The sequence below is a fragment of the Cottoperca gobio genome, chromosome 3 (genome assembly GCF_900634415.1).
Source record: "Cottoperca gobio chromosome 3, fCotGob3.1, whole genome shotgun sequence".
NCBI classification, from domain to species: domain Eukaryota; kingdom Metazoa; phylum Chordata; class Actinopteri; order Perciformes; family Bovichtidae; genus Cottoperca; species Cottoperca gobio.
Genome location: NC_041357.1, coordinates 16,896,095 through 16,921,665, shown reverse-complemented (window position 1 = coordinate 16,921,665; position 25,571 = coordinate 16,896,095). Strand labels below are relative to the sequence as shown.

The 25,571-nt window shown below is 42.3% G+C and overlaps 1 protein-coding gene and 1 long non-coding RNA gene across 7 annotated transcripts in view; one reads left to right on the top strand and one right to left on the bottom strand.

Annotated features, from left to right (window-relative positions):
• Nucleotides 1-11,829: 11,829 nt before the first annotated feature.
• LOC115005507 (uncharacterized) lies at nt 11,830-23,059 on the bottom strand. The gene is made up of 3 exons (XR_003831959.1): nt 22,850-23,059; nt 17,809-18,081; nt 11,830-11,993 (listed from the first exon to the last, which is right to left on the bottom strand). It is a non-coding gene; the product is annotated as an uncharacterized LOC115005507 (long non-coding RNA).
• Nucleotides 22,418-25,571, top strand: part of cbfa2t3 (CBFA2/RUNX1 partner transcriptional co-repressor 3) — a 41,805-nt gene continuing 38,651 nt past the window's right edge. For 5 of the 6 annotated variants that reach the window (XM_029427279.1, XM_029427224.1, XM_029427217.1 and 2 more), the window contains exon 1: nt 22,479-23,129. In XM_029427279.1, the coding sequence (XP_029283139.1) occupies nt 22,925-23,129 (205 nt within the window). In that variant the 5' untranslated portion in view covers nt 22,479-22,924. Of the gene's footprint in view, nt 23,130-25,571 lie in introns of all 6 variants that reach the window. The other variant, XM_029427243.1, reaches the window with a different exon arrangement.

The window sequence follows — 25,571 nt, the reverse complement described above, 5'->3', positions numbered from 1 at the left end:
AGCGAAAAAGACAGAATGAGAGTTGGGATCAAGGGGTCACGATTGAAGCAGTCAAGCTCTCATCTCCACACAGCAGGAGCCCACGACCAGCAGCCCTGCAATTACATAGACATTTAGAGCAGACACAGAGGGAGTGAGGCCCCAACCCCTTAAAGCTTTCCAACCAGGGTCTTTATGGAGCCAAATGTTTTGTCAATTTGAAAGAAAAAATTGTAAATGACAAGCTAGGATTTGACACTGAAGGCCGAAGTGTCTTGAACCCTTGAAAAAGACATAACATAACCAAACTACTAATAAGTGTATGAATGGTTTCTCACTTTTAATGTCATTTTGAACTCTTTCCTTTTCGTATACATTTATTACATTTCAGATCTTACTTGTTTACACTTTCAGATTTGATATTATCCCGAATATCAACACTGAGAGGACCTCACACACTTAACAATACCGTAGGCTCTGGGAAACTACAAATATGAATTCTTAATGGTTGAATTAATACAAACGATTGACCTGTTTGCAGTTCGAGGCATCCTGTCAGCACTTTGACAGACACCTCTTTTATTATAAATAACAGTCCTTTCTGGGCGGGAGGGGATTTTTTATTTCATTGGGCTAAACTGGCATCAAGGCTGACTCACCGGCAGCATCGAACTCTCTTTCAGTAAGACATCCATGATGCATCCTCCTCCTCCTCTATGATTGCCATGTGATACACCTTTTGCAAACATAGCCAACCTACTTCCAGCTTTTTTTTATCATCACCTTTGTTCTCTGAATTATTTTGTGAGGATTTTACTGTTCTAGTCATTTTCCATTTCTGTCGCCAGATAACTACTTAAGTATAAATTATTCACTTGGTATGAGGTGTTCGTTGCAAGGCAGAAATAACTGTTAGCTTTGGTGAACAGGCATTATTTATGACCCTCAATCACAGTAACTCATACTGTCGGCACAAGGTTATACGGAGAAACATATGTTATGATTGATTAAACATAATCAAAAGAGACTTAAAGACAGACCAGCTTATGGTTAACAGATCAACTTTGGATTCTAAAAATATCAAAATCACGTTCTCTTTCTCCCCCCGTCTGTCTGCCTCACACACATAATCACTCCACCCCTTTTTGTTCTTTATACATGTGTGTGGGAGTGCAAAGGCGGAGGCGGAGAGATATCGATGTGAGGTCGGTTGATGAAACGAGCAAGTCATCAACTTCTTTACAGCCGCCTGCTCCTCTGGAAGACTTAATGGTAACCAATCAGATTAAAGATTTATTGATTAGCAGGGTAAGAAAGGTGGTGGTGGTGAGTCGCGTGCAGAGGGGTGCCTCGCGGGAGCAAAGCCCAGGTGATAATGACTGCGGCCTCCTCTGCCCTTCCTCCTTGTCTTTCTTCATCACGATCACACTGGCCTTAAACATCTTCTCCCGGCCTCCTGCTGTTTCTCACTCCATCTCTCAGAGAGAGAGACACACACTCATTCACACACATGCTTGCACACACACCCTCTTGATGTCTTTTAAAATTAGTCACACTTACTTTCACAGAAATAAAGCACCGAGAACAATGGCGTTCTCCTCGTCTATAATCAGATTGCAGTGATGTAAGATCTCCTCATGATCTCCACCAGATTTCGAATACAGATACAAATGAACAGCCTCCGAAGAAAATAACACAGGTCTTCATGGCTCTCAAATGTTACAAGGAATTGACCTAGAAATTCTTATGTTTTGTATGTAACACAAGTAGTGTATTAAACATTTACCCACGGAGAGAGACGCTCCTAATATTAACTGACAATGTGGCTGTTGTTCATTACATCAGACATCACCTATACTTGCTGGGAAAAAGCATTTGCTTGTATCTGTCACTGCATGCCAGATACGTTGACATGAAAAGAGTCACAAGAGACGTGTGGGCCAATGTGTTCTCTGTGTTCTCCCTGTGGACTCCCCTTTTCCCTTTTAAAATATTGTGAAAAATATTTAAAGTTTGATGTAACCAAGCATTACCTCTTCAGCCTTGCGATGACACAAAAAACCACCCATGTATAAAGTTTTACGGAATGAATGGCAAGATGAAGAGGAACATGAGAATAAAAAATGAAGCTTTCGGTTAGATTACGTTCCTACTGTCACATCACAGAGAGTTTAGTGTATAAGGTTAGAGATAAAAAAGTGTTATTATTATTATTAATTTCTCATCCATTTATTATCCATCCAATTATTTCCTCCATTACTTGTTTGATGGTAAGGTCTATTAAATGTCAGTAACAACGAATTACTTGTATTTTCCGACTAACAAAACCGACAGATATTCAATTTACTATCACTTAAGACGAAACAAGCAGAACATCTTCACAACTGAGATGGTGAAACTAAGAAATACTTGCCATTTTTGAGAAATTACTTAAATGATGAATCAATTAGCAAAATAGTTGTCGATTACTTTCCCGTCAATCTACGAATCGATTATTGGAATAATTGTTTTGAATAAGTTTAAATTAGATCTGAAACAATTAGTTGATTAATCGATTAACCGATCAGGAAAAATAATTGTCAACTACTTATAATTCTCAATAATTTCTCAAGCAAAACATGCAAAAGATTCCCTTGCTGCTCCTCTGTTTTATGTAATAGCAAACTTATTATTTTAGTTTTTTGACTGTTGGACTGTTGTTGTTGTTGTTGTTGTTGTTGTTGTTGTTGTTGTTGTGTTTTATTACTTAAGACATCTAATAAACCAGCCATCATATGTCATAGGGTGTCTGGGCTTACCCTTCAGGACAGGATGTAAAGTTTGGTTATCTGGAAGAGTCTGAGGCTTTGGTCGCTCCAGCAATCAAATACTATGTATAGCCAGTTGTGTTTGTTTTGGTATCTGTAAGGATGGATAATGGAAGTCTCCACGTAGAGGTATTCTGGGCACGTCCAACTCCAAGAGTCAGACCTAGAGCACCCTGGAGGGATACTATATTATTCCTGGCCTGGAAACCTGAATCCTGCTGGGGAAGCTGGAGGATGTAGCTGGGAAAACGACATGTAGGACAGTCTGAACCTGGAAAATCTGAGCGAAATGGATTGGATGAATGAGCAGCCTTTCATTCTAAATTCAGGATCATCAACTCAGCAGGAAGAGAAGGGGCAGAGGTCTTTCTTGAGTTCATTCAGCTGAATCTTTTGGCCTTTTCACTCCTACCTGTCCATGTGTTATCATTGTCATTTTGTCCTTAACTGTGTCTGTGTAATTCTCATCTTTTTTCTTTTACTCACTGAGACTATACCTCCCTAAGTGTTAATGATGAACACAGTCCTGGAAACAAGCCATTTGTGCTGTACTGTGTGTGCGTGTATTGCAGTCTCCCAAATGATGCTTAGCACAACAATGGATCCTAAAGGAGTCAGCTCTTTGTTACACACAATTAAACTTAGCTCTGGTCTGTGGCCCCTGCCAGACACACACACTCACACAATCCACCTACACACATGGACACGCACGAACACACAGATACACACACCGCGACAGTGAATAGACATTGTAACCTTCGAAGTGAGGTTCAAATACCCCTCAACCTCACAGGGGAGGCTGGTGACCTTTACCACAGTAGCGCAGCCTGTCCCTTTCCTCCCGTCACTCTATAGCTCTGTCCTCTCCCACCTCCATTTCTTCCTCCACGTACACCTTATCAGACATCTTCATCCCTCTCTTTCCCTGGAGAGCTCTGCTCCTCCCTCTGTTCCACCAAACGCACCTTTCCACTTCACATCCCCTTTTATACCTTGAACCTCTTTGACAGCAAGGGCAAGTTTTCAACTATCCATCCGTCATATCTGTCAGACTCACTTTACACCCACTACCCCCCATGTTGAGGAAAGGAGAAGATAAACAAAACCATGTTACATACGGTAATATATTCCAAACAACAACAACAGCAACAAAACAATAAATCTGTAAAAACAACATGGAACAGTTTGGAAATTGAACATAACTCTGATGGAAACAACATTTTAGTGCAGGACTTAACATGATGTGGGATCCTTCGAAGTGGACACTGATGTGTTTTGGCAATTTTAGTATATTAAAAGTCGATCAGGATTACATGTCACCCTCTATTACACAGTAGAAGACTTCTCATACCGTCCAAACATCTCTATCATCCCAATTAGTGTGTGAATGTGGTTGAAACCTCGGGGTGCAGATGCACAAGCAAGTCAGTAGTAGAAGTGTGAGTCTACACTTTTAATGTAACATAACTCAATAAAATAAAACTAGATACAGTATACTCAAACTGGCTCATCTGGTTCAAGGAGTTTCATACTGAAATGAATGGACAGCATAGTTAGATTTTTTTTTTTTCGCAATGTACAATGCAACCCTTTGCTTTAGAAAACAATTGTTACATAAAAACACATATATACAGAATACTGTAAAGGTAAAACAGGCAAGGAAATTTCAGTGGAGGATATATTTAACAAGATATATTCAGGCTAATGTGTTACCTGGTTCAATTTAATCTATATGACATACATTTACTACATGTCCACAGTAAACAATGAAGACAAAGGGATTTTCACTTACACATAGGCATAGAGTTAGTAAATATCTACTAACCACTAGCTTGTTAATAGACTAAGATACCGACATTGGTTATGATGCTTTATTCATCTGTGTTCTATATCAAACACTGAGATGAAGCAACCTTGTTTGTATGACAGTAAACTTCTCAATGGAAGCTCTCAAATGTATTTGAACAGAACGTCGACTGAGTCAGTTGGGACACTGAACACCCCTGGGATCTGCGAGCTGGACGAGAAGAAGTGGGCTAAATCCTCGCCGGCATTCCTTCCATGTGAATTCTCCTCAAACCTCTTGGAAGACTGTCCTCCAAGATTCCTCTCTCTGGTTTTTGCTTTCTACTCTCTCTTTCTCTGTATATACCTGTAATGCAGCCTACTCATGATGAGCTTCAAAGAGGGGAGGCCATACAGTGCTGGAGAGATGGGAAGAGGCAATGAGAGAAACTGAACAGCAGACTGAATGAGGATGACAAGGGCTCAGGCGGAAAGGGAGAACGAGGGACAGGGTGCATGGAGGAGGAAATGGGAGGGAGGAAGGAGGAGGAGTTGATAGTTTGAGGGGTCGAGCACCACCTGGTATTCCTTTACAACCAAGGAATATGCCTAGAGAAATGATAATAAAATAGAGAGAAGTCTCAGAGCCTTCTGTTGCTGACAGGAGCTGTGTATGTGCCCTGCGAGAGGCGTGTGTGTGCGATGAATAATTCATGGCTGTTCATTAAGGATAGAAAGTGTGAGCGAGTAATTGTGTACGAGTGTGTGTGTATGTGTGCACCCTTCGTTGCTCCGCGCCACGTCGCCTGCCTTGTGGCTGCCATCTGGCTTCACGCCATCAGAGTGCCACCCTCCAAAGCCCTCGCTCTTGCAAACATGGCAGGAGAGGAGAGGGGAGGGGGTGGTGGTGGTGGAGAGGTGTGGGTGTGGGAGGGGGGCTGGGGGGGGGGAGCAGCATATATGGAGAGGAGGGAAGGGTACAGAGCCTCAAGTTAACTTCTCCATTTAACTGATATCATGCGACGTCCACAGTCTGGTAAAAAGAGATGTGCAGTTGGACGTGAAGCATAATGACAGTCCATCACATATGATGCAAAGTGATGCACTGTCATGTCAGTTAACATAGACCTCTTCCTCTGTTTCTCTCCTCTACTCCCTCTTATTCATTTCACATAGGCTTTTGCCCTTTTGATATGCTGCTATTTTGTGCCCATAGTCTGTGTGTACCACTGACACAAACAAGCGCGATAGAGTTCGTTGAAATGTCTGGGCTTTCATCTTTTTTGTTGTAAATCTAGCTCCATTAATAATCTATTATTTTTTAGTAACATCTTGTTATACACAGCTAAACAAATACACACAACTGACTCTTTTAATAAAAAATTTGGGCCTTGGTGTCACATTATTCTTGTAAGAAACTGAATATTGATTTACATGTAGACCTTGTTTTGATGGATAAGTTGTTTTGTTTTTCATCCTCCTGATGAGAGCACCTGTGTGCCGGGTCTTACCTGTGTTAATTAGCTTGTTCTATGTATAGTGGAATAATCTCTGACTTTGAGGAGAGCCATTTAGCTGCTTCAGTTTCAGGCTCCTCAAAGTCAAAAAGTCATGGCTTATTGGGACAGTTAAGATAGAACAGAGCCATCGTTATTGTTATGAGCAACACCTGTGATTCAAAATGTCAAAATGTCTACTGTGAAATTGGCCTATGCAGCATTATCAAACAAGCAAATTATCAGGTAAGCGTAACTTGTTTGGAAGAGAAAACAAGTGTGAACGATAAAATCATTTACAAAAATGACCACTGTTAAAGTCCAAAGCAATTTATAAAAAAAAATCTATAAACTGTGTTGCTTTATCTTTGACCCGCTGTACTTGTTGTAGTTGTGTGCCAAGTTTCCCTGTGGAAACATTTCAGATGCTTTCACTTTACGCAGTACCTCCAAATAAAGATTTGAACAGTTGGCTTGTTTACCATCATCTGACAGCTCGTGTTTTCCCCATCAGACCTTCTACATCCCCAGATATCTCTCTATTTTGGAGAGCCAAAAATGATAACAAAAATGAAGACAATAGAACTGAAATTATTATTGTAGCTACATAACCACACCTGCAACATATTCTCAAACAATGGTTCATGTGATATCTTACGTTATTTTCGTGTGTTCTCCTACAAATGTCCAGCAACACGAGCGATCAGTGCGTCTGCACTATCCCCCTGCAGTGCAGAACCTGTTTAGGCAACACAACTACTTGGTCAGGTATAGGAAAAAAAATGTGGTTTGGGTGAAAATAAGTTTGTTATGTAATTAAGTTATGTAACAAAAGCAAGCTAAACTTTTGCTTTTACAGGGGACACAAACAGCGGCCTCCTGGGTGAAAGCCTCATGTATTTTTGACCAATCCATCCTCCCAAACCTCTTTCCTAAGTGGACTTTTTCACTCTTTGTTTTACATCCCTGGACTACCTTAGAGGCAGCCCTGCAGGTCCTGGTTCACAATTACAAGGGATGTATACGAATCATTTTCATATGTGTAAATACAGTGAATGAGAACAGCCTGAACCATGTTTACACACACACACACATAAATAGTTGAAGACACAATTGTACAGTAAGTGTTACTACCAGACACCTACACTCACAGACACACATTTTTCCTTTCACCTTGTGGTCCAACCAGCATAAGTTCCTGTAGGGCCGCTTATAGTAGGACTCATTGGATATATGTTTTCCCTATTTCAGAATAATAATGGGTGCAGCCAGAACTTGACTAGGCTTTCTTCGTACTGCTGACACATTGCCCTTTTCTCATGCACATGGAAAGGGTTCACGACAGATGAGTGAGTATTTGTAAGTACAGACAGTATGCAATGTGTGTTTAATCAGCACCAGCAGTTATGTTGCAAGATACTGTCCTAAAATGAAATGCCAGGTGTTTGTGTGTGTGTGTGTGTGTGTGTGTGTGTGTGTGTGTGTGTGTGTGTGTGTGTGTGTGTGTGTCCATCTGGAGGGGTCTCTGGGTTCACAGTAATCTGGCACAGCAATCTCGCACTGTAATCATCTCAGTGCTCAGCAGGTGGTCCGGCAGAAGGCTGGGGAGAAAAGTTTCTGCACATTTCCTCTCAGGCAGCTAAGGCCATTCTGCTATATAGAACTATGGGCATATACCGTAAACTGAGCATTACACATGTAAGTGTGCATGAAATGGTTTTGTGTGAAACCAAACTTACTCTGTGTGTGTGTAAAGAGAGAAGAAGTACATCTTAAGGTTGAACAGGAGAGAATCATGCATCGCTAAAGATAGATTTTCATATCATATTACTATCTGCAGCAGTGAGATGGCGGTGTTGACAGTGCTGTCCCCTGCTTTGGTGCTCTTGACACAATCCCCACGGCTGGTCTACACGTGGAAAGTGCCAACAGTGGCAAGGGGATACCGACCGGCTCAGGAAATACAGCAAGAAGTGTGTGTTAGCAGGGACAGCAGCATCATTACTGCATGAGGAACATCAGAAAACATATTTCCCGATCGCTGTTTACCTCTGGGACGAAAGCGCCTTATTCTCTTGTAATGGAAGGTGACAGATAACAGAGCAGAGAGGATACTGACATATTCTACCCGGGATCTTTTTTTTCTATTTAGCAGTGGAAGGTCTTAGCTCAATAGCATAGCTATTTCAGGAGCTCTAGGCCTTATCATGCCACCACACACAGGGATAATGAACTTGTCCTATCCTGGTACATTATATGCATGTCAGTGTGTGTGTGTGTGTGTGTGTGTGTGTGTGTGTGTGTGTGTGTGTGTGTGTGTGTGTGTGTGTGTGTGTGTGTGTGTGACTCAAGAGGACAGCCACATAGTGATGAAGGGCGCTTGGTTATCTCTACCTGGTACCCTTATCACATCTGCACATGTGACATCTTTCAATAACCCTCTGTCCCCACCTTTCTCTCCTCTGCTCGCTAAAAATGGGGGCCTGAAAGATAAGGAGTGTGTGTTTGCACGTGTTGTAAGTGTATTTATGTATGTGCGCATTTGTGTGGGGCAGCTAGTGGTAGAACAACGGAAAATGGTGTGCCTGAAAGAGAGGGGAGAGAAAGTGATTGGTAGAAAGAGAAAAGTCAGATGCAACATTACAGTATGACAGACAGAGAGAGCATCAGCAGCGCAGGAAAGTAGCAAAGTCTATGTATCCAAATACTGTGTATGTGTAGAATATTGAGGTTATTTTACTGTACTTAAGTTTATCTATTTCATGGTTGTATACCTTACATTTCAAAGAGAGAAATTGTACCAGGATGAGGGAATCTCCACACATCAGCCAATGCGTAACAGACAGAACAATAAGGTTGCAGCAACAGCATAACTTCATCAGAGTAAGAAGTGATATGTAGTATAGCTCCATATTTATTATATCAATATGTGTGTTAATCTATTGACCTTATGACCTTATATGTGGACATTTCCAGTGCACAGCCAACCTTCTACTTTTGAGTTTGAGTTTACGCAGTTGTATTGCTTCTTTTACTTACAATTGGTTAAGTATCTGATTACTTCTTTCATCACCGTAGTATATGGATAGAGGGGGGGGGGGGGGGGGGGGGGGGGGGGAGAGAGAGGGTGGACAGACAGAGAAATCTAAGAGCAGGAAGTCAGAGGGCTAGCTATCAGAAGTGTGACTGGGCAGAGTTTTGTGCAGAGAGCCAGACCCGTTGGCCAGTCTCCTATGGGGATAGTGGGTGTCCCTGTGCCAGCTGGCAGCCTCTTTCTCCCATCTGTGGAGCCTAAGAGAGTGTGCAGTAATCTCCTGGAGACAGCGGCTCAACCCAAGCCAGATTTAAAGGGATACGGCCAGCTGGCCGGGCATGGACAGGTCTGTACCAGGGAGAGAAAGGAAGGGCAGGAGAAGGCCACAGAGAAGGGAGAGGATGAGTGAGTGAGCTGTGATGAAGCAGGTCAGGTGTAATGGCGAGTATGATAGGGGAGCTGAGGATTGGTGGTCAGGGAGCAATAAAGACCACTGATAAGAATGATTATAGTCCAGCTGCCAGCAAATAATGGAACAGGCTGAATGTAATGTTCCTGCCTTTAACTGTGAAAACTACTGTCCATGCCGGCTCCGGTAATGTGTCTACCTTGTACCTGTGTCAATCCTGGCTTATGTAAGGCTATATCTCACCGCCCTGTTGCCTTTTCTCACTGCTCTGTGTCACAAAACTAATGAAGCTAATTGAAGAGAGTGCTCTGTGCTTACTCCAGCAAAAGAAATAAAACAAGCTGTAGGCCAAGTAGCTCTGGTTTACTCCTCTCTGTGATTGTTGCAGATGGTAATCAGAGCCCAGCTGGCCTGTCGGCTGCAGCTTAAGGCCTGCATTTCAAAATATCAATCTTGGCAAGTCATTTAATACAGTATTTGACTTTTTTTTAGTAGGAAGATTTCCAAAAGTAAAACATCATTTTAATCTCCAACTAAGTTCAATTGGTTTCAGGAATTTAAATAACTTTTAGTTGTGTTGGTCATACAATTGTATTGTATTGAATTATTCTTTCTTAGTGAAATTTTATTTCCAATATATATATATATATATATATATATATATATATATAATATATTTTGCTGTAGAACAGCTCGCCTTTTTTAAGAAAAGGACAATTTTGTGGGTGAAAACGAGCCTCGATGACTTCTTAGAAGGATTTTTTCAGGTATAGTGGGTGCCAGGTGAGGGAAGGAGAATGTTAAAAGGGAGACACAGAAGGATTCAAGTTGGCAGCTGGGACCTGAACTCTACTGTATATGTTAACATGCAAGTACAAAAACGCTGCACGAAAAGATGCTGCAGCAAAGAAAGTAGGCATACATGCACATTTAGGCACGCTCATATCTGAAAGATATATGGGAACAATATCATGTACACGTGCATACACAGGTGCACTCAACCCACACTCTCGCAGACTCACACACAGATGCAGAGACACACAGAGAGACACATGCCTGCAGCAATCACAGAAGAATAAGTGAAGCCATGCAAATCCCCAGATGTGCAGGAAGACAGGGGAAAGAGGAAGAAGAGAGGATTGGGAGGAGGAGTGGAGTGCCTGGAAGGGGGTGGGGTAGGGGTGGGGAGGGGGAAGTCTGGGTGTTTACTACTGTTTAAAAGGCAGTGGGTGCTGTGTGCAGATTAATAAACAGGAGGTAATAGCAGAAGGACTCTATATTTATTTTTTATCTTAAATGTTGCTTGTTTGTCGGGCTGGATGAATATTGACTGTGAAATTGGGATCAGGGGCGACACATGCCAGTGCTCGGCCTTATCTCTGGGATGCAGGCAGGCCTGGGGCCGTTATCGCAGTGCCACAGTGGCGTGCCGGCACTCCAGCGCTCTCAAAGCCGCCACATTCCCTTTGTATCTGCCTGGAGAAGCCTGTTTACCTTTCACTGGCTTGATATTCCTATTAGAGCCGCTGACTATTTACTCACTGCCTCCTCCTCCTCTCCCTCCACCAGGCACTGTGCTGTCTCTCATCTCTTCCTTTTTCTGTTTCCCTCGCTCTGTTTGGCTATGCCTATCTAGCTCTTTTTTAGTGTCTGTCTCTTTACTGTATATCTTTTTGTCCTGCTTCTGCTTCTGACCTTCACCATGGCATAAAGTTCTGGACACGGCTTTGCCTATCAAGAAGTAAATAGCTAAGGAGTAGGGGAGTACTTTTATACAGATATTACATACATAATGAGGCAGATTGCTTGACACCATGCACAGTAGGAGGCTGTTCTTACCAGACAAATAACAACGTTGGTAATGTGTTCAAACTCGCAAAAATATGAAAAGTGTGTGATTTTATTATTAGAGTTCTGCCTCATGTCCCATCTCAACGACGGTGAACATTTGTTTCTAAACGTAACTATACCTCAACAAAACACTCAGATGAATCCTTTTTGGAATGATCATATGGGTTGTGGCGTTTTGGAAGAAACTGACACTTATTTTATTCTTTAGGTGTGAGAGCTTGCTGCAAGGTATATTTCAAAACTCTGCCGAGACAGATCTGGGTTCTAGTTGTCATCCTACCTCTGCCTTCTGGTGACGGGAGAGTCAATGCAAAGTACCTCTGAAGCATTCAACTACAACCTCCATCTTACATAAGTTACAAAAAACTCAATGACCCACATAAACAAACACTAAACTATACTTAAATATATTTTCTCTTGCTGAGACACACATACACACAAAACTAAAATCAATTAGACGGCATCTAGTATTTATTCAGAAAGGTCAGCCTGTTAAGACAAGCAATTTGATTAAATCCATGCAAAGTAGCAAAAAGATGGACTTGGCTCTGCTTTTATGTTCTCCTAGCTTGTCTTGATCAAGAAAGGCCTTGCTTGGTGGTGGCGGGAGCTGCTGCAGCGAACAGGGTTGCCTAGAAGGTATAAGCAGGGTATAAAGTTTATAAAGGTCGTATGTATGTACAGCTGTGTGAATATAATTTGATGTAAAGTATGTGAACTGTGATTAAGAAGCTAGACATATTAAAGGTTTAAAACAATCAAGAGATTTACGTGGGATTATCTTTGTTTAACTCAATCAGTTTTTCACTTTCTCACAAATGATGTACAATTCAGGGAGGCTCTGCTTAGCGCTTAGTGTTACATGTACAACAGTTTGGGAACAACTGTTTTCAGAACACTTAGTAGATATAAATTTCTCTGCAACATCAGGCAATAAAGAATTTAAGAGAAATCATATTATAGAAATGTTACCAGCCAAAAGGCACCAGATGTAGTGCAAGCCCCAAAGGGATGATTCCCTTAAACAAGTTATATTCTTTCCCACTGCCATAGCTTACTATTACCAGGCAGCTGTGTACACCAGCTTTTAACTGCATCCCAACCTGCAGGCAAATACAACTAAAACAGAGAGGAACTCGGTTTGGCAGCCAATCAGTCAATTAAAGCTTTCAGACCATTAACTGGCACACCTGTGATAAGAATACCAGTGACATGTAGCTAAACACTTGTTTGTGTGACATTCAAATATCTTACTATCTCCTCTCCCCTCCTGTCCTGTCCTCTCCTGTCCTCTCCTCTCCTCTCCTCTCCTCTCCTCTCCTCTCCTCTCCTCTACTGTTATGTCCTGTCCTGTCCTGTCCTGTCCTGTCCTGTCCTCTCCTGTCCTGTCCTGTCCTGTCCTGTCCTCTCCTCTCCTCTCCTCTCCTCTCCTCTCCTGTCCTGTCCTGTCCTGTCCTCTCCTGTCCTGTCCTGTCCTGTCCTGTCCTCTCCTCTCCTGTCCTCTCCTCTCCTCTCCTCTCCTCTCCTCTCCTCTCCTCTCCTCTCCTCTCCTCTCCTGTCCTCTCCTCTCCTCTCCTCTCCTCTCCTCTCCTCTCCTGTCCTGTCCTGTCCTGTCCTGTCCTGTCCTGTCCTCTCCTCTCCTCTCCTCTCCTCTCCTCTCCTGTCCTGTCCTGTCCTGTCCTCTCCTGTCCTGTCCTGTCCTGTCCTGTCCTGTCCTCTCCTCTCCTGTCCTCTCCTCTCCTCTCCTCTCCTCTCCTCTCCTCTCCTGTCCTCTCCTCTCCTCTCCTCTCCTCTCCTCTCCTCTCCTCTCCTCTCCTGTCCTGTCCTGTCCTGTCCTGTCCTGTCCTGTCCTGTCCTCTCCTCTCCTCTCCTCTCCTCTCCTCTCCTCTCCTCTCCTCTCCTCTCCTCTCCTTTCCTCTCCTCTCCTCTCCTCTCCTGTCCTGTCCTGTCCTGTCCTGTCCTGTCCTGTCCTGTCCTGTCCTGTCATGTCCTGTCCTGTCCTGTCCTCTTCTCTTGTGTCCTATCCTGTCCTCTCCTATCCTGTCCTGTCCTCTCCTCTCCTCTCCTCTCCTCTCCTCTCCTCTCGTGTCCTATCCTGTCCTCTCCTCTCCTCTCCTCTCGTGTTCTCTCCTCTCCTCTCCTCTCCTCTCCTCTCCTCTCCTCTCCTCTCCTCTCCTCAGGGAAGGGCACTCAGATTCCTCTACTGATGATGATTGCTTCTTCTCAGACTGCAATCTTCATGGCAGTTTTTTTGTTTTATCTCTCTCCTCCATGCAGGGTATACTGAGGGGCTCAGGGCGCACTGTGCCGCATGCCATGCCACGAGGTGGGATAAGGAGCAAACAAACATACGGGCAGCGCTTAGCAACCCTGATCAGAGTGTCTGCCAGGGTCCTGATAAGCTGACAGGCAGGAGAGGACAGCGAGAGGTGGAAGGAGTGGGTTGTGAGGATGTAAGGCTGTTGACATTGAAGGGCGCTTTCTCTCTCTGAGCACAAATGGCCATGAATATCATGACAGCCCCCAATAGTTGAGTCTGTGACACACAATCTCAGAGGAAAGTGTATTTTTAAGTTATATTCAGATTGAACAATAAACTCATTTTCATATCGCTTTATTTGCACAGATTTCACCATGGGAATGTTATTTGCAGTCTGTTTTTATTCACTGCAACAGCTTTAGCTGGTATTTGCCGCTAACAACATGCACTACACTACGTGAACCACGTGTTTTGACAGCTAAAATATGGCCTGATCTCAAAACATACCTGCAGTCTAGCTGCAGACTTTCCTTTTCTATCTTGTCTCTTTATGTTGTTTAAGTGGATGTGTGTTTTTTCACTATAGTTGAAGATGCATCTTCACCTCAATTTGCTCAACCAGGACTGAATCTGCATCAACTCACATCTTTTATTGCACCAAAAGAGGAGTACACCACCTGTACAGAACCCGACTTAAGGGGAGTTTACGGACTTCAGAGAACGGATGCAGGTGTTATCTGCTCCCCGGTAAGCGTGGTGGGGCAAGCCCCTCATCCTCTTGCATTGCCAACCATCCACCAATCAAGAGCTCGGTGTTGGTTTCAGTTGACTATGTTGGTTAACATATAAATGCAGAAGAACACTAAACCAAAATACTACATGGACGATGCTTATTATTGATTGTCCATTGTGGTTTCCACAAAAGGAGTTTCCACAGCATGCCAATTCTCTCACGTCGGGTTTTCCTTTCTCCTTCTCTTTTGGCGTCTACCTCAGACATGCTCATATTAGATAAGACTTATTGCTCTGCAAACAATAAAACAATAAAAACCACAATGACAATTATGTGTATTTAATCATTTTGACTTAATTTTGACAAGTTATTTCTGCTCCACATAATCTCTCATGTTGTACATAGAACTTCTCAAGACACAACAAAATCTCATGAGCAGGTAAAATGAGGTGAGATCATGGCTTCCTCTGTTTCCCAGGATTTAGCCTCAATGCAGTACTTTATACTGTACTCCCAATAGCCATCCATCGTCTACTGCTTATCCGGGGTCGCACAATAGCCCCAGAGTGAAAACATCATGTAGTGTACCCCTCTGGGATATTACAGGATATGTTTTATTTTTTTTGGTCCTCCATGATCCAAAGGTGTATTTTCATCTTGCTGTATCTGAACATCTGCCTATCCTTTGATGGTTGGTCAATCCATCTGTCTGCCGATTAGTACACATCTGTCTGTCTATCCATCTGCTAGCTTTTGGAGCACGAGCAACATTACTGTCCTGTTGTACAGCAGTGGGGAGAGATGACAGAGAAGGATGGAGACAGTCCAACGGAAAGTAAATAAAAAGCATGAGAAGACACCCGAACAGTATGTTTAACAGGCCTAATAAAAGAGGACAGAATGCTAATCTGCCAGTTTGTACGCAAACAGGTGCACACACGGCTAGCCTCCACCAAAAGAGGAGGAAGACTTCCAGTAACTCCAAAGTTATTTTCTTTTTGTGTGTCTACACTGAGAAGCCTACTATCAGAAATGACCTAGCTTTTGTTCAGAGGGTGTATTTACCCTGCAGCTTCACTGTAAGGACAAGACTTTTGGAGGTCGGCCTGCAGTCACAATGAGCTTTGTAATATAGCTGTGGATTATTTAAGACTGGCTATTTGTTAAACCATTATGTCTCATTTTCAATTTCTTTACTTTTCAAATACAGAAGATGTACATGTCACCTGGTGGTGAAGTGACTCTGACGTTGGTGGCACCATATATGGAGCTGAGTTGAAAAGCAAACAAGTTAAGGGATGAACCAAAAATAAATTCTGAGGGTAACATGAATGTCTGAACCAAATTTAATTTCAATCCATGTAGTACTTGTTGAGAAATTAAAATAAAACCACCAATAAAAACCTAATGGTTGCGCTAGGAGAACCATGAATATCTGTGCAAAAGTTAGGCCAACCGACTGACATTGCCACCCCTAGAGCCATACAAGTAAAAATGTAACAAGTAACAACTAATTAATTCTGCTGTTGAGTAGTTTGAAAAGTGTTGTAAAGACTTTTTCAATGAATATTAGATAATAATTGATGACATGTTTCCTATAACTTGCCCGACACAGCAGATGAGTTTCGATTGAATATAGAACACTGTATCTGCATTTTGTCCAATTACGCAAACCTCAACCATATGCTTCTCGGAAGAATAAACAAAGCACAGAAAGCATTTGCAAATACTATTTGACCCAGGTCTGTTTACAGATCAGTGAACCTTAATTGGTGCTGTCAGCCCATGCTCACTTCCAGCCTATCCATTTCAATACTGAGACAATAACAACATTATGGAGCTCAATAGCTCATATTTCTATGTGGCAATAATATCTAGATCCCTCCTCCTCTCAGTGTAAATCAATGGCGTGAGATGGCCTTTGGCTTCATTTTTCATCTTTAATATTGATTGCTGTTCTTCTTTGGAGTGCACTGTCAGTCCAATTAAAGATAATTTAATTGATTTTTCTTCACAAGCTGGGTTAGATTGGATTGGTTTATGCAAAGCAGATCAGACAGAAGTACTCCCTGGACTCCCTTCTATGTGTAAAATACAGCTCTAATGAGCAGGAGCACCCTGACACTTTCTACAGTTCACCCCGTTCTCCCCCAGTTTCTCTCTCTCAGCACAAAGTGACACATACCGTACATGAGCACACCTACAGGAACACAAAACAATGTAACAGAAGCAGCAGTAATTATTGTAAGAAACCACTCTGATAATTCCAACAGTGTTACACGAATAATCACTTTTCAGTACACTGTAATTGCTACGAATTATTGTGTTCAAAAGACTAGATGGTTCCAAACCATCCACTGTTGTATTTTTTTCCAGAGAGAGAGTTGAAACTTAGGCAAAGAGTTGATAATTCATACAATTATATGTGATGAATAAAGCAGGTGTCTCTTCATTTGAAAATTCCACAATGACCTTTACACGAAGCCTCCTCTCATGAAATATACATGACCCTGTATGTCATACATATATACATGAACACAATATGTCAGACTGCTAGACAAGGCTTATTAGCTGCAGGTAAATTCTGAAGTCCTCGCTCTCTCTTTTGCTCTCTAACACACACACACACACACACACACACACACACACACACACACACACACACACACACACACACACACACACACACACACACCAACACTGTCTCACAGGTCTGGGAGTGTTGACTTCCCCGCGTTTCGGTTTCTGTCTAGTCTCAATTTTGTACTTATCTGCCCTAAACCTCCACCAAAGGAAGAAATGTAGTCTCATATACAATATAGTTATGAATACATTTTTTGAGTTTCATAGTGGAGTTTCAATTGTTCAGGGGTTTTTGAAAGGTGTCAGTATCTTGAAACAAGGGAAGATTGGTTCTAAACATTGAAACAAACTGAGTGGTATTGGGAAAAAACATTTTAATCTTTTAGCAGGACTTGGTGAGAAAATAAGATTATAATCAGGAAAGAAAGACCTGGCCCAGAAATAGTCCCAACTGAGGACAGAGCCAGACTAGCTGTTTCCCCCAGTTTCTGGTCTTCATGCTAAGCTAAGCTAACCAGCGGCTGGCTATAATTTCATACTTATCAGACAGATAAGACAGTGGTATCAATCGCCTTATGTAACTATCGGCAAGAAAGAATATTTATAAGAATAAGCATAGGATACAGGAGTTGGAAACTATTTCTAATGCTACTAATGCTTATACTAACATTAGTGCTATATAATCACAATGGGAGACTCCTACAATGCCCAGCACTGTACACCGCACTTCATTTCCCATTTAATTATTATTTCCTGGAGGACAGTGGGCTAATGTTTAATGTATAAGTCTTTAGGCATGTGTTAGTGTGTCTGTTTCTTTGGTTGCCATAGTGTTGTGTTGTGTTATAGTGTCTATCGCTTGTCTCCTCACTTAAATCTCTACTTTCACATTCCTCGAGGCTGGTATTGGAGCTAACACCCCTCCTCTTTGCACCTTTGCACAGCCTGCTAGTGTGTTCTAGGGAGGGCGTAAGTGAGATGGAGATGGTGCTGTCTTCTATGTCTCTGGGTGCCCCCTTGCTGAGCTGTCATCACTCCCTGGCACCGGGTACACAGCACAGCTGCAGGGGAACCACTCTGCAGGGAACCTTCGTTTCCATCTGTCGCCAATTCACAGTGGCACCTATTTAGAGCAGCTCAGCGGCTGTGCATGCCACGAGCCACAAGACAGGAGAGAGGCACGGTTTAAGGGGGTCAAGAGAAGTGGGCATCAATAGTTTGGAGTTTGGGGCAGTAAGATTATGGGGTTATATTTGACAGCGGCATATTAAACCTGTCACATATGGCTTTATCATATAAATACATCAGCTTCAATGTAAGATATTGCATTTTCTCATTTGATTTCTGATCTAATTAGTTTCTCATCAACTATCAGATTTATTTTGAGGCAAACAAAGAAAGAGACATTCATAAAGCTGGAAAAACACAAGCCAAACACAAACAGTTCATACTTTTCAGCAGTCAAGCAGCCAAAAAAGTATAAAAAACATATAAAAAAACATAAACAGTAACAGTTTTAAACATTGTTTGTGATTACAATATGACATCCGTCTTATCTTTGCTGTAAATTGCGAATGTGTATATTATTTTACCTATATGATTTTGCAAAATGAATTCATGTAGTTTTGGGTAATTGTCTTAAAATACACATACATGCCATAAATATCATCAGTAACTATATCCATTCATATCAGTTTAATACCACTGAGAGCATATATTACCATCTGTGTGTGCGCATGCATGGTCATGTGACTCCATTTGTGCATTTGTGTGTAGACTGTGTACTCCTGAACTTGTGTGTGTGTGTGTGTGTGTGTGTGTGTGTGTGTGTGTGTGTGTGTGTGTGTGTGTGTGTGTGTGTGTGTGTGTGTGTGTGAACAGGCTTAATTTAGCAGGTGTGCTTTGACAGTTCTTGAATGAGTGCCAAGTTTGCTGTATGAAGGATAAGAGAGAGGAGGCGCTCAGTGTGTGGAGCTCGACTGTGACAGATGGGGACGGTTTAACTTATAGAGTTCTGTTAAGATCTGGAGGTTTCTCTGACGCTGTCTGTGCCAAACAGGTGTGTATTCTAAAAACACCACAGGGAGAGAAGGTGAACAAGCCTCGACTGACTTGCTTGTCTGGTAGCTGTGTTTCTACTGATAGAAGAAGGTTGCCAGTGGATAGTAGGCCGGCTGCAAAGTTGAAAAGTTCAGCCGGTTAGTCTTGTCCAGGTGTCGTGCAGGCAGGCAAGAAGCTTCACCATATGGCTGCTTCTCGCCACCAGACGCCAGCCGTCCCAGCCACTGACTTTCACATGCTTTACTTTGGCTGTACAAGGTGAAAAGTTACATCTTGTGTACCATCATGCTGAAAGACCTCTGTATGTGTTTACATGCATAAAGAAGATAAACTTGTAATCTATCAATGTTAGGAAATTGTACTGGTATGACAATTAATAACCTGGTTAGAAAGCAAGGAAGACAGAGTTGATGCATTTCTGATAAACCAACAAAGTTGCACATTATTTGGCTTCTCTCCTGCATGCTGATTGGAGTTTTAAAGAGGTAATGAAGTCCTGGAGTGTCCTCCTCCTGGGTTTGTATTTGGCGAGGGGTGCCTGTGAGTCACTGATAGAGGGATCTCTTTGACACGGCTGCTCTGGCCCGCCGCATCTGGGAGCCAGTAGCGGCAGCCGCTGGGGGGAGATAAGGCAAGGCTAGCCGCTCTCCTGTAACACACGTTTTGCTCCCCTCTGCCCTGTTCTCCTCTCCTCCCCTGCTCCTCCCTACAACCACCCTCCCTCCCGTCATCCCCCTGACCTTATCTCAGGGGAGAAGGCACCACTGGGTCGCTACTGTGATAGCACCTGCCAGAACCAGAGCTGGCCTCTGGTGATTATGGGGGAATCATTATCTCTCTCTCCCCAAAAACTCATTTTATACCTGCCAACATCTGAGGGGAGGGGGGCAAAGGAGCAAAGGCTTCTATAACAGGTAACACAGAGAAAATTGTGTGTGTGTCCATGTGTGTATCAGGAGAGTATGTTGAGTATAGAAAAAAAGACATGCGGCAAAATGTCTTGCCTTTTTGCAAATGTTAATTTGATATAAATGTGATAAGATAAAGATTATATGTGATAGTGGCTGATCATCTGTTTTTACCTTCCTGCATTATACTTATGTACATATAATGGGAAAAGGGTGGTGGTAATAAACTAGATACTTATTCAAGTAAGTATAGCGAGGGTAACTCTTATAAGATCTGATGTTGCCGGAGAAAATATTTTTTCCTTTTAGATGCCATGTGGAATATAAGTGAAAGAATATTTGAGTTTTTCATTTCTAGCTTAAATAGGGGTTTAGCATGCGTTCAATCTGTTCATTCCCAAATCTGTTGCTTTTACTGGAGCTCCCTTTAATTAGTTTAACTATGACTTTGCTCTTTCTGTTCATATTTCTTTCCTCCTCCCACAATTATGTAATCAGTTTTAAACTGTAGAGACAAATCACTTTTGGTTCACATCATCCAATCAAGTTAGGTTAAAACTTCCTGTCCCCTTAATTGTTGTCCCCTTTTCTTACTTACAACATTATCAGCACCTGTATCTTGTAGTCTGTTTCCAAAGCTGTAATGAACATCCACTCTCCACCTGCCCTGCCAACTGAAATGTTCTCACGCAGTTCATATCCTTCAATAACTCGATGTTATATATTGTTTTCAATCTCATTTTGCTACTTTTGTAGTCACAGGGCTCTCCCACTCAGCAGCACCTACATTGCATGTGCAGTATTCACTGTGGGTTCTCTCTCTCTCTCTCTCTCTCTCTCTCTCTCTCTCTCTCTCTCTCTCTCTCTCTCTCTCTCTCTCTCTCTCTCTCTCTCTCTCTCTCCCACACCCAAAGACAGCAAAATAAGTTTCTCTCACTTCCTCTCTGCTGATGACCATATGTGTGTTGGTTTCAACCAGGCACTCGGCACATCTGTGTACTCACATCCCCTCTCACTTCTCTCATCAGCACAACTCCAACACAAATATGTGAGAGTGTGTGTGTGTGTATGTGTGTGCGCTGGCCTATATGCACAGGCCACTTCGTCTGGGTTAGGGGTTAATGAGACCTGGGGGGCAGAGGTCAAGGAGGTGATGGCTACAATGTTGCTAGAGTTTCACATGAAAGCCCCTTTCAGCTGTCACAGCTTTGTGTAGTTTACTTTGGCATCTTTGATTCTAAATGTAATTTAGAAGTGTTTCAGCATATGTGTTTTTCCCAGAACAGGCGTGCTATTTCTCTATTTAGAGGCGACTGCTTACTGTCAACCACATGGTGTAATGTGGTGGGGGGTTGAATAAAGTGCCAAATCATGTTAAAAAGGCAAAATGACACAATCAAAGACACTGCCTTGGCTCCTAATTATTTTGTAATTTATTGGAACGACTTTCAAGAAGTAAAACCTGTTTATCTGGAATGCCTGAAATGAGAAGTAAACATGGAGTTGGTGGGAATTTCTAGCTTGCATTTAGACTGAAAGGTTGAGTCTCACGGCCCTCATCATCCACGCCATATAAAACATCATCCACCCCATATAAAACTATAAAACTGTCCAACACAAAAACACAAAAGTAGCTGGTGAAGGAAGTCAATCATCAAGCTAACATCCCAGATATTTTTTCTGTAGTTGGTGGACCAAACCAGGGCTGAAGGTCCAATGAATATTGGACATACATTTGTCAGGAATACCAAAGGTAACAATGTAATTGGGATTTTTTTCAATCCCCCTCCCACCAGTTTTTAGGATTAAGGGAATAATTCATTCATGTCTATTACAATGTGAGATGTACTTATGTTTAAAATATTTAGGGGTCCATCTACCCTTACCAGGCAACTATGTGGCCATGTCAGCATTTATGACAGCAAAATTTAAAACCAACATCAATTCATTTCCATTGAATTGCTGTGATCATCTTCAGCGTATAGTTCAGCTTTAGTGAACTTTGACATCAATCATTATCATTTTACAACAGTGCAGTGGTTGTATTTCCTGTTGCACTGTGAACTGTCATGCAGACAAAAAATGCCAAAGATACATGCTAGTGAAGAAGAGACAAAAACTAAATGCAAGACAACATGGTAGCAAAAGCCTAAATCTGGAGCAATTAGTTTGAAGTTACAAAAGACAAGTTGGATGAGCAGATGGAAGGAAAAGAAGAATGAGTTTTTGGAGAGGGAACAACAGAAAGTGTAATATGGTCATTGAGCAAGGCGCAGGACAGCAAAGGATCCCGAGAAGGAGTGACTGCTGGCCGCAGACACAGCTGGTTCCTGACAGAGGAAGCCCAGACGGAGGGCCAGGTCCTGCTGCCTGCTGCTGTCTGCTGCTATCACCACAGCCAGCACTGCTGCTTGGCCTCCCCAGGGGCTGCAGCCCTGCAACACACAAACTGTAACATACTAACACACACTTCTCTTTTGAGCTGCAGTGGCAGGCAGGGCAGGAGGAGGGTTCAGATGATAGCACAGCCCCTCTGATATACACACACGCTCACACACACTCTGCTGGAAGGGAGCGAAGAGAGCTCTTGACAACCAAATGAACGGAAAAGAAGAAAGAGAGGTAGATGTACATACAAGCTGTGCCAAGTACATCTAAAAGAGAAAACAAAAGAGACTTGGAGCTGAAGACAAAGACTGTTACTCGTGGGTATTAACATACAACTACAGCATCATGCATTTTTCTAACAAAAAGGCAAACTGGTTGAATATTATGAGGAACAACATGCAAAGCCTCAAGGACATATGGAAGAAAAGGTCCAGCAGGAAAGCCTTGTAGCATTTTGGAGATCATATTGATTTTTTAGTGTTCATTGTATTTGCTACATTGCTTGAACCTGCCAGTGTGCATATATTGCTTTACACAAACAGTGTGTCACCTCACCTTGAATCGCTTTACCTCACAAAGAAATTGGAAAGTGGAGATCTTAGCAGTGGAGATATTCATTAAGGTGCAAATATGTCTGCCGAAGTCCATTTGGAGCGCCAGAAGAAGGCCGACCTGAGAGCCGGAGCTTCCTCTGCTCCAGCGTTTGCTCCACGTGTTCCCACGGTCACACTGATCAGACACAGAGAGCTGAGGGATAAACACACTGCCCACATACTCCAGCCTCCAAGCCTTGATCTAAACCTGGCAACCAGCAGCTACTACAGATGTAGAGAAGGTAGGAGCTTGTCATCTTAAAGGACCTGTTTTATGAAATATTTTGGCAGTGTGTTACCGTGATGAGTGATGGAGGGTCCTGCAGCTGTCAGGTCTGCTCATTAAGTTGGAGTGATTGACGGATAATCAGTTTGTGTTGACTTAGCGCCGCATGCTGTAAGGGCAATTTGAGGTTTCTTCATCTTGTGAGTAGACCTGTTATTTGATGATTGAAACTGAGGTTTCAAGGTTAGAATGACATCAAACATTACCATCTAAATGAGTTTTTCTCCAAAGCAATTATGCCTAAGATTATGTATGGTTTGTTTCTCTGTGCATTTTGCCATTTACTGTATATTTGGCCATTAATATAAAACAAATTCACTTGCAACCTTTATCATGAATCGGGATTAAATTGGCCACCGAGTAATCTTTTCTCAGAAGCGTCCACTTATTGTCATGTATAATCATCTTTATATGAGCTGTCAAGCACAAATAAACTTGTCATTATTGTTACGAAGCCCAGTGGAACACATTTGCCTGTGGCTCTGTAAAGGAAAGGGGAAATAAGTTTTTGGAGCTTAGGGTGGGTGGGGGTTTTCCTCTGGGCAGCCCCATACAGCTGCAGGGAACAGAACTAGAATCTGTTTCACTGTTTAGCTTCAATGGCTTCATAATACACATGCAGGTCATGAGGGTGCAATCATGGTGAATGACAGAGCAAAAACTTTAAGGGAGTATTTTGCAGACAAATGAGGGATACTTGAAATACATCCAGTAAAAAAGGAAGGGAAGACAAAAATGTAATTGATTCTTAAAGCATTGAAAACACTGAAGTAGTGCCTTTAGGTAAAACATATAAACCTTCAACAGATTCAGGGTTCGAGGAGAGAGAGATGCATTAAGAATCAGACATTAAAGGCCCAATTTTATAGACTCTAAATATGTAGAAACTGTAAGCCAGAGCAAGGACTAATACCCAACGTAGTGAATTACCTGCAGCGGCTGCCGTCTCTTGGCAGTAATGAGCTTTGTGAACGTTGCAGAGATAAGGCCTCTATAATTAGGCTTAGTCATAAGCATCCCCCCCTGTAATTCTGTGATAAAAACCCAGTAGAACTCTGGTGTCGGAGCTTCAACCCATTCGTCTCTTTCTCTCTCACACACACACGCACACAAATGCATACGCTGAGGAAATCAAAATGTGTCAATGTGAACTGTAAACACAGCTCTTTGTCTCAAGTAGTTTACCTTATGTAACCATATGTGCTTGTCTGTTTGTCTGTGTGTGCTTGTGCTTGTGTGTGTGTTTGTGTGTGTGTGTGTGTGTGTGTATGTGTGTATGTGTGTATGTGTCCAGCGATATGTTCACACTGTATGAAAAGGAAGCAGTAGTAATGTGTGTGTTCGTGCGTGTGAATGTGTGTGTGAGGTGTTGTGAGCTGCAGCATAGGCTTCCTGTGAGGGAGCAGATGTCGCAGAGCTCAGGCACAGCTGCGACGGGCGATAACCGTGGTGGCAAGAATATGTCGGCACGCTGGCTCTTCTCCCTGGGTCTTATCAGCCGCACACAGCATACACACACGCACACGCACACGCACACGCACACACACACACACACACACACACACACACACACACACACACACACACACACTCACTCATAAAGACACTCTACAATAAGGAACTGCCACCCAGCACTATAGCACACCCTCACAGCAAGCCCAGATAGAGGGAGGAAGGCAATGAGAGAGATGGAGAGAGGAAGAAAAGGAGAAAGGACTAAATCAAGGGACTTTGAGGGAAAAGGTGCAGTGAATCCCTAACAAAGCCTTGGCTCCTGTCTGCTGTATCATAGACTTCATAATTTTGTGCCAATCCCAATCCTCTATAGCTGTGAATAGGCTATTCATATTTTCTCTCACAAGAAGAGATAACTTTTACACAAAGTACACAACTTTGTCCCTATCTTGATGTCACTTTGTGATATATCACCCACACTATCATTCAGGTCTCCCAAGACATGTTTGTGAAATTGTTTAGGTGAAATGGACTTTTAGATCAACATTATTTGAATACAAGGATGCTTTTAACTTTAAACTCAGTACAATCTAACAAAATTGTAAAATATGATCATTTGAATTTGGTTTTGAAATACCTGCAGGAACAAACATGCTATATTTTATGATTCTGTAGATGTCACTTTGTTTGCTCATTCTAAAAAGAATGTTTTACTAGCAATTTTGCCATATCACCATATCTCAGCTGATAAACAATGTTATCACAACCAGAATGACAGTGCAAACGATTGTACACATGTTGTAATACAATTTTACAACCTTTACTCTACATGTGAAAATGTAACTTTTTCAGTGATCCATTGCTTAACAATTGCATCATTGTATCTCTGGCACAGATACAAGCAAATAAATGTGGCAGAGATCATTAAAAATGTGGGATAAGA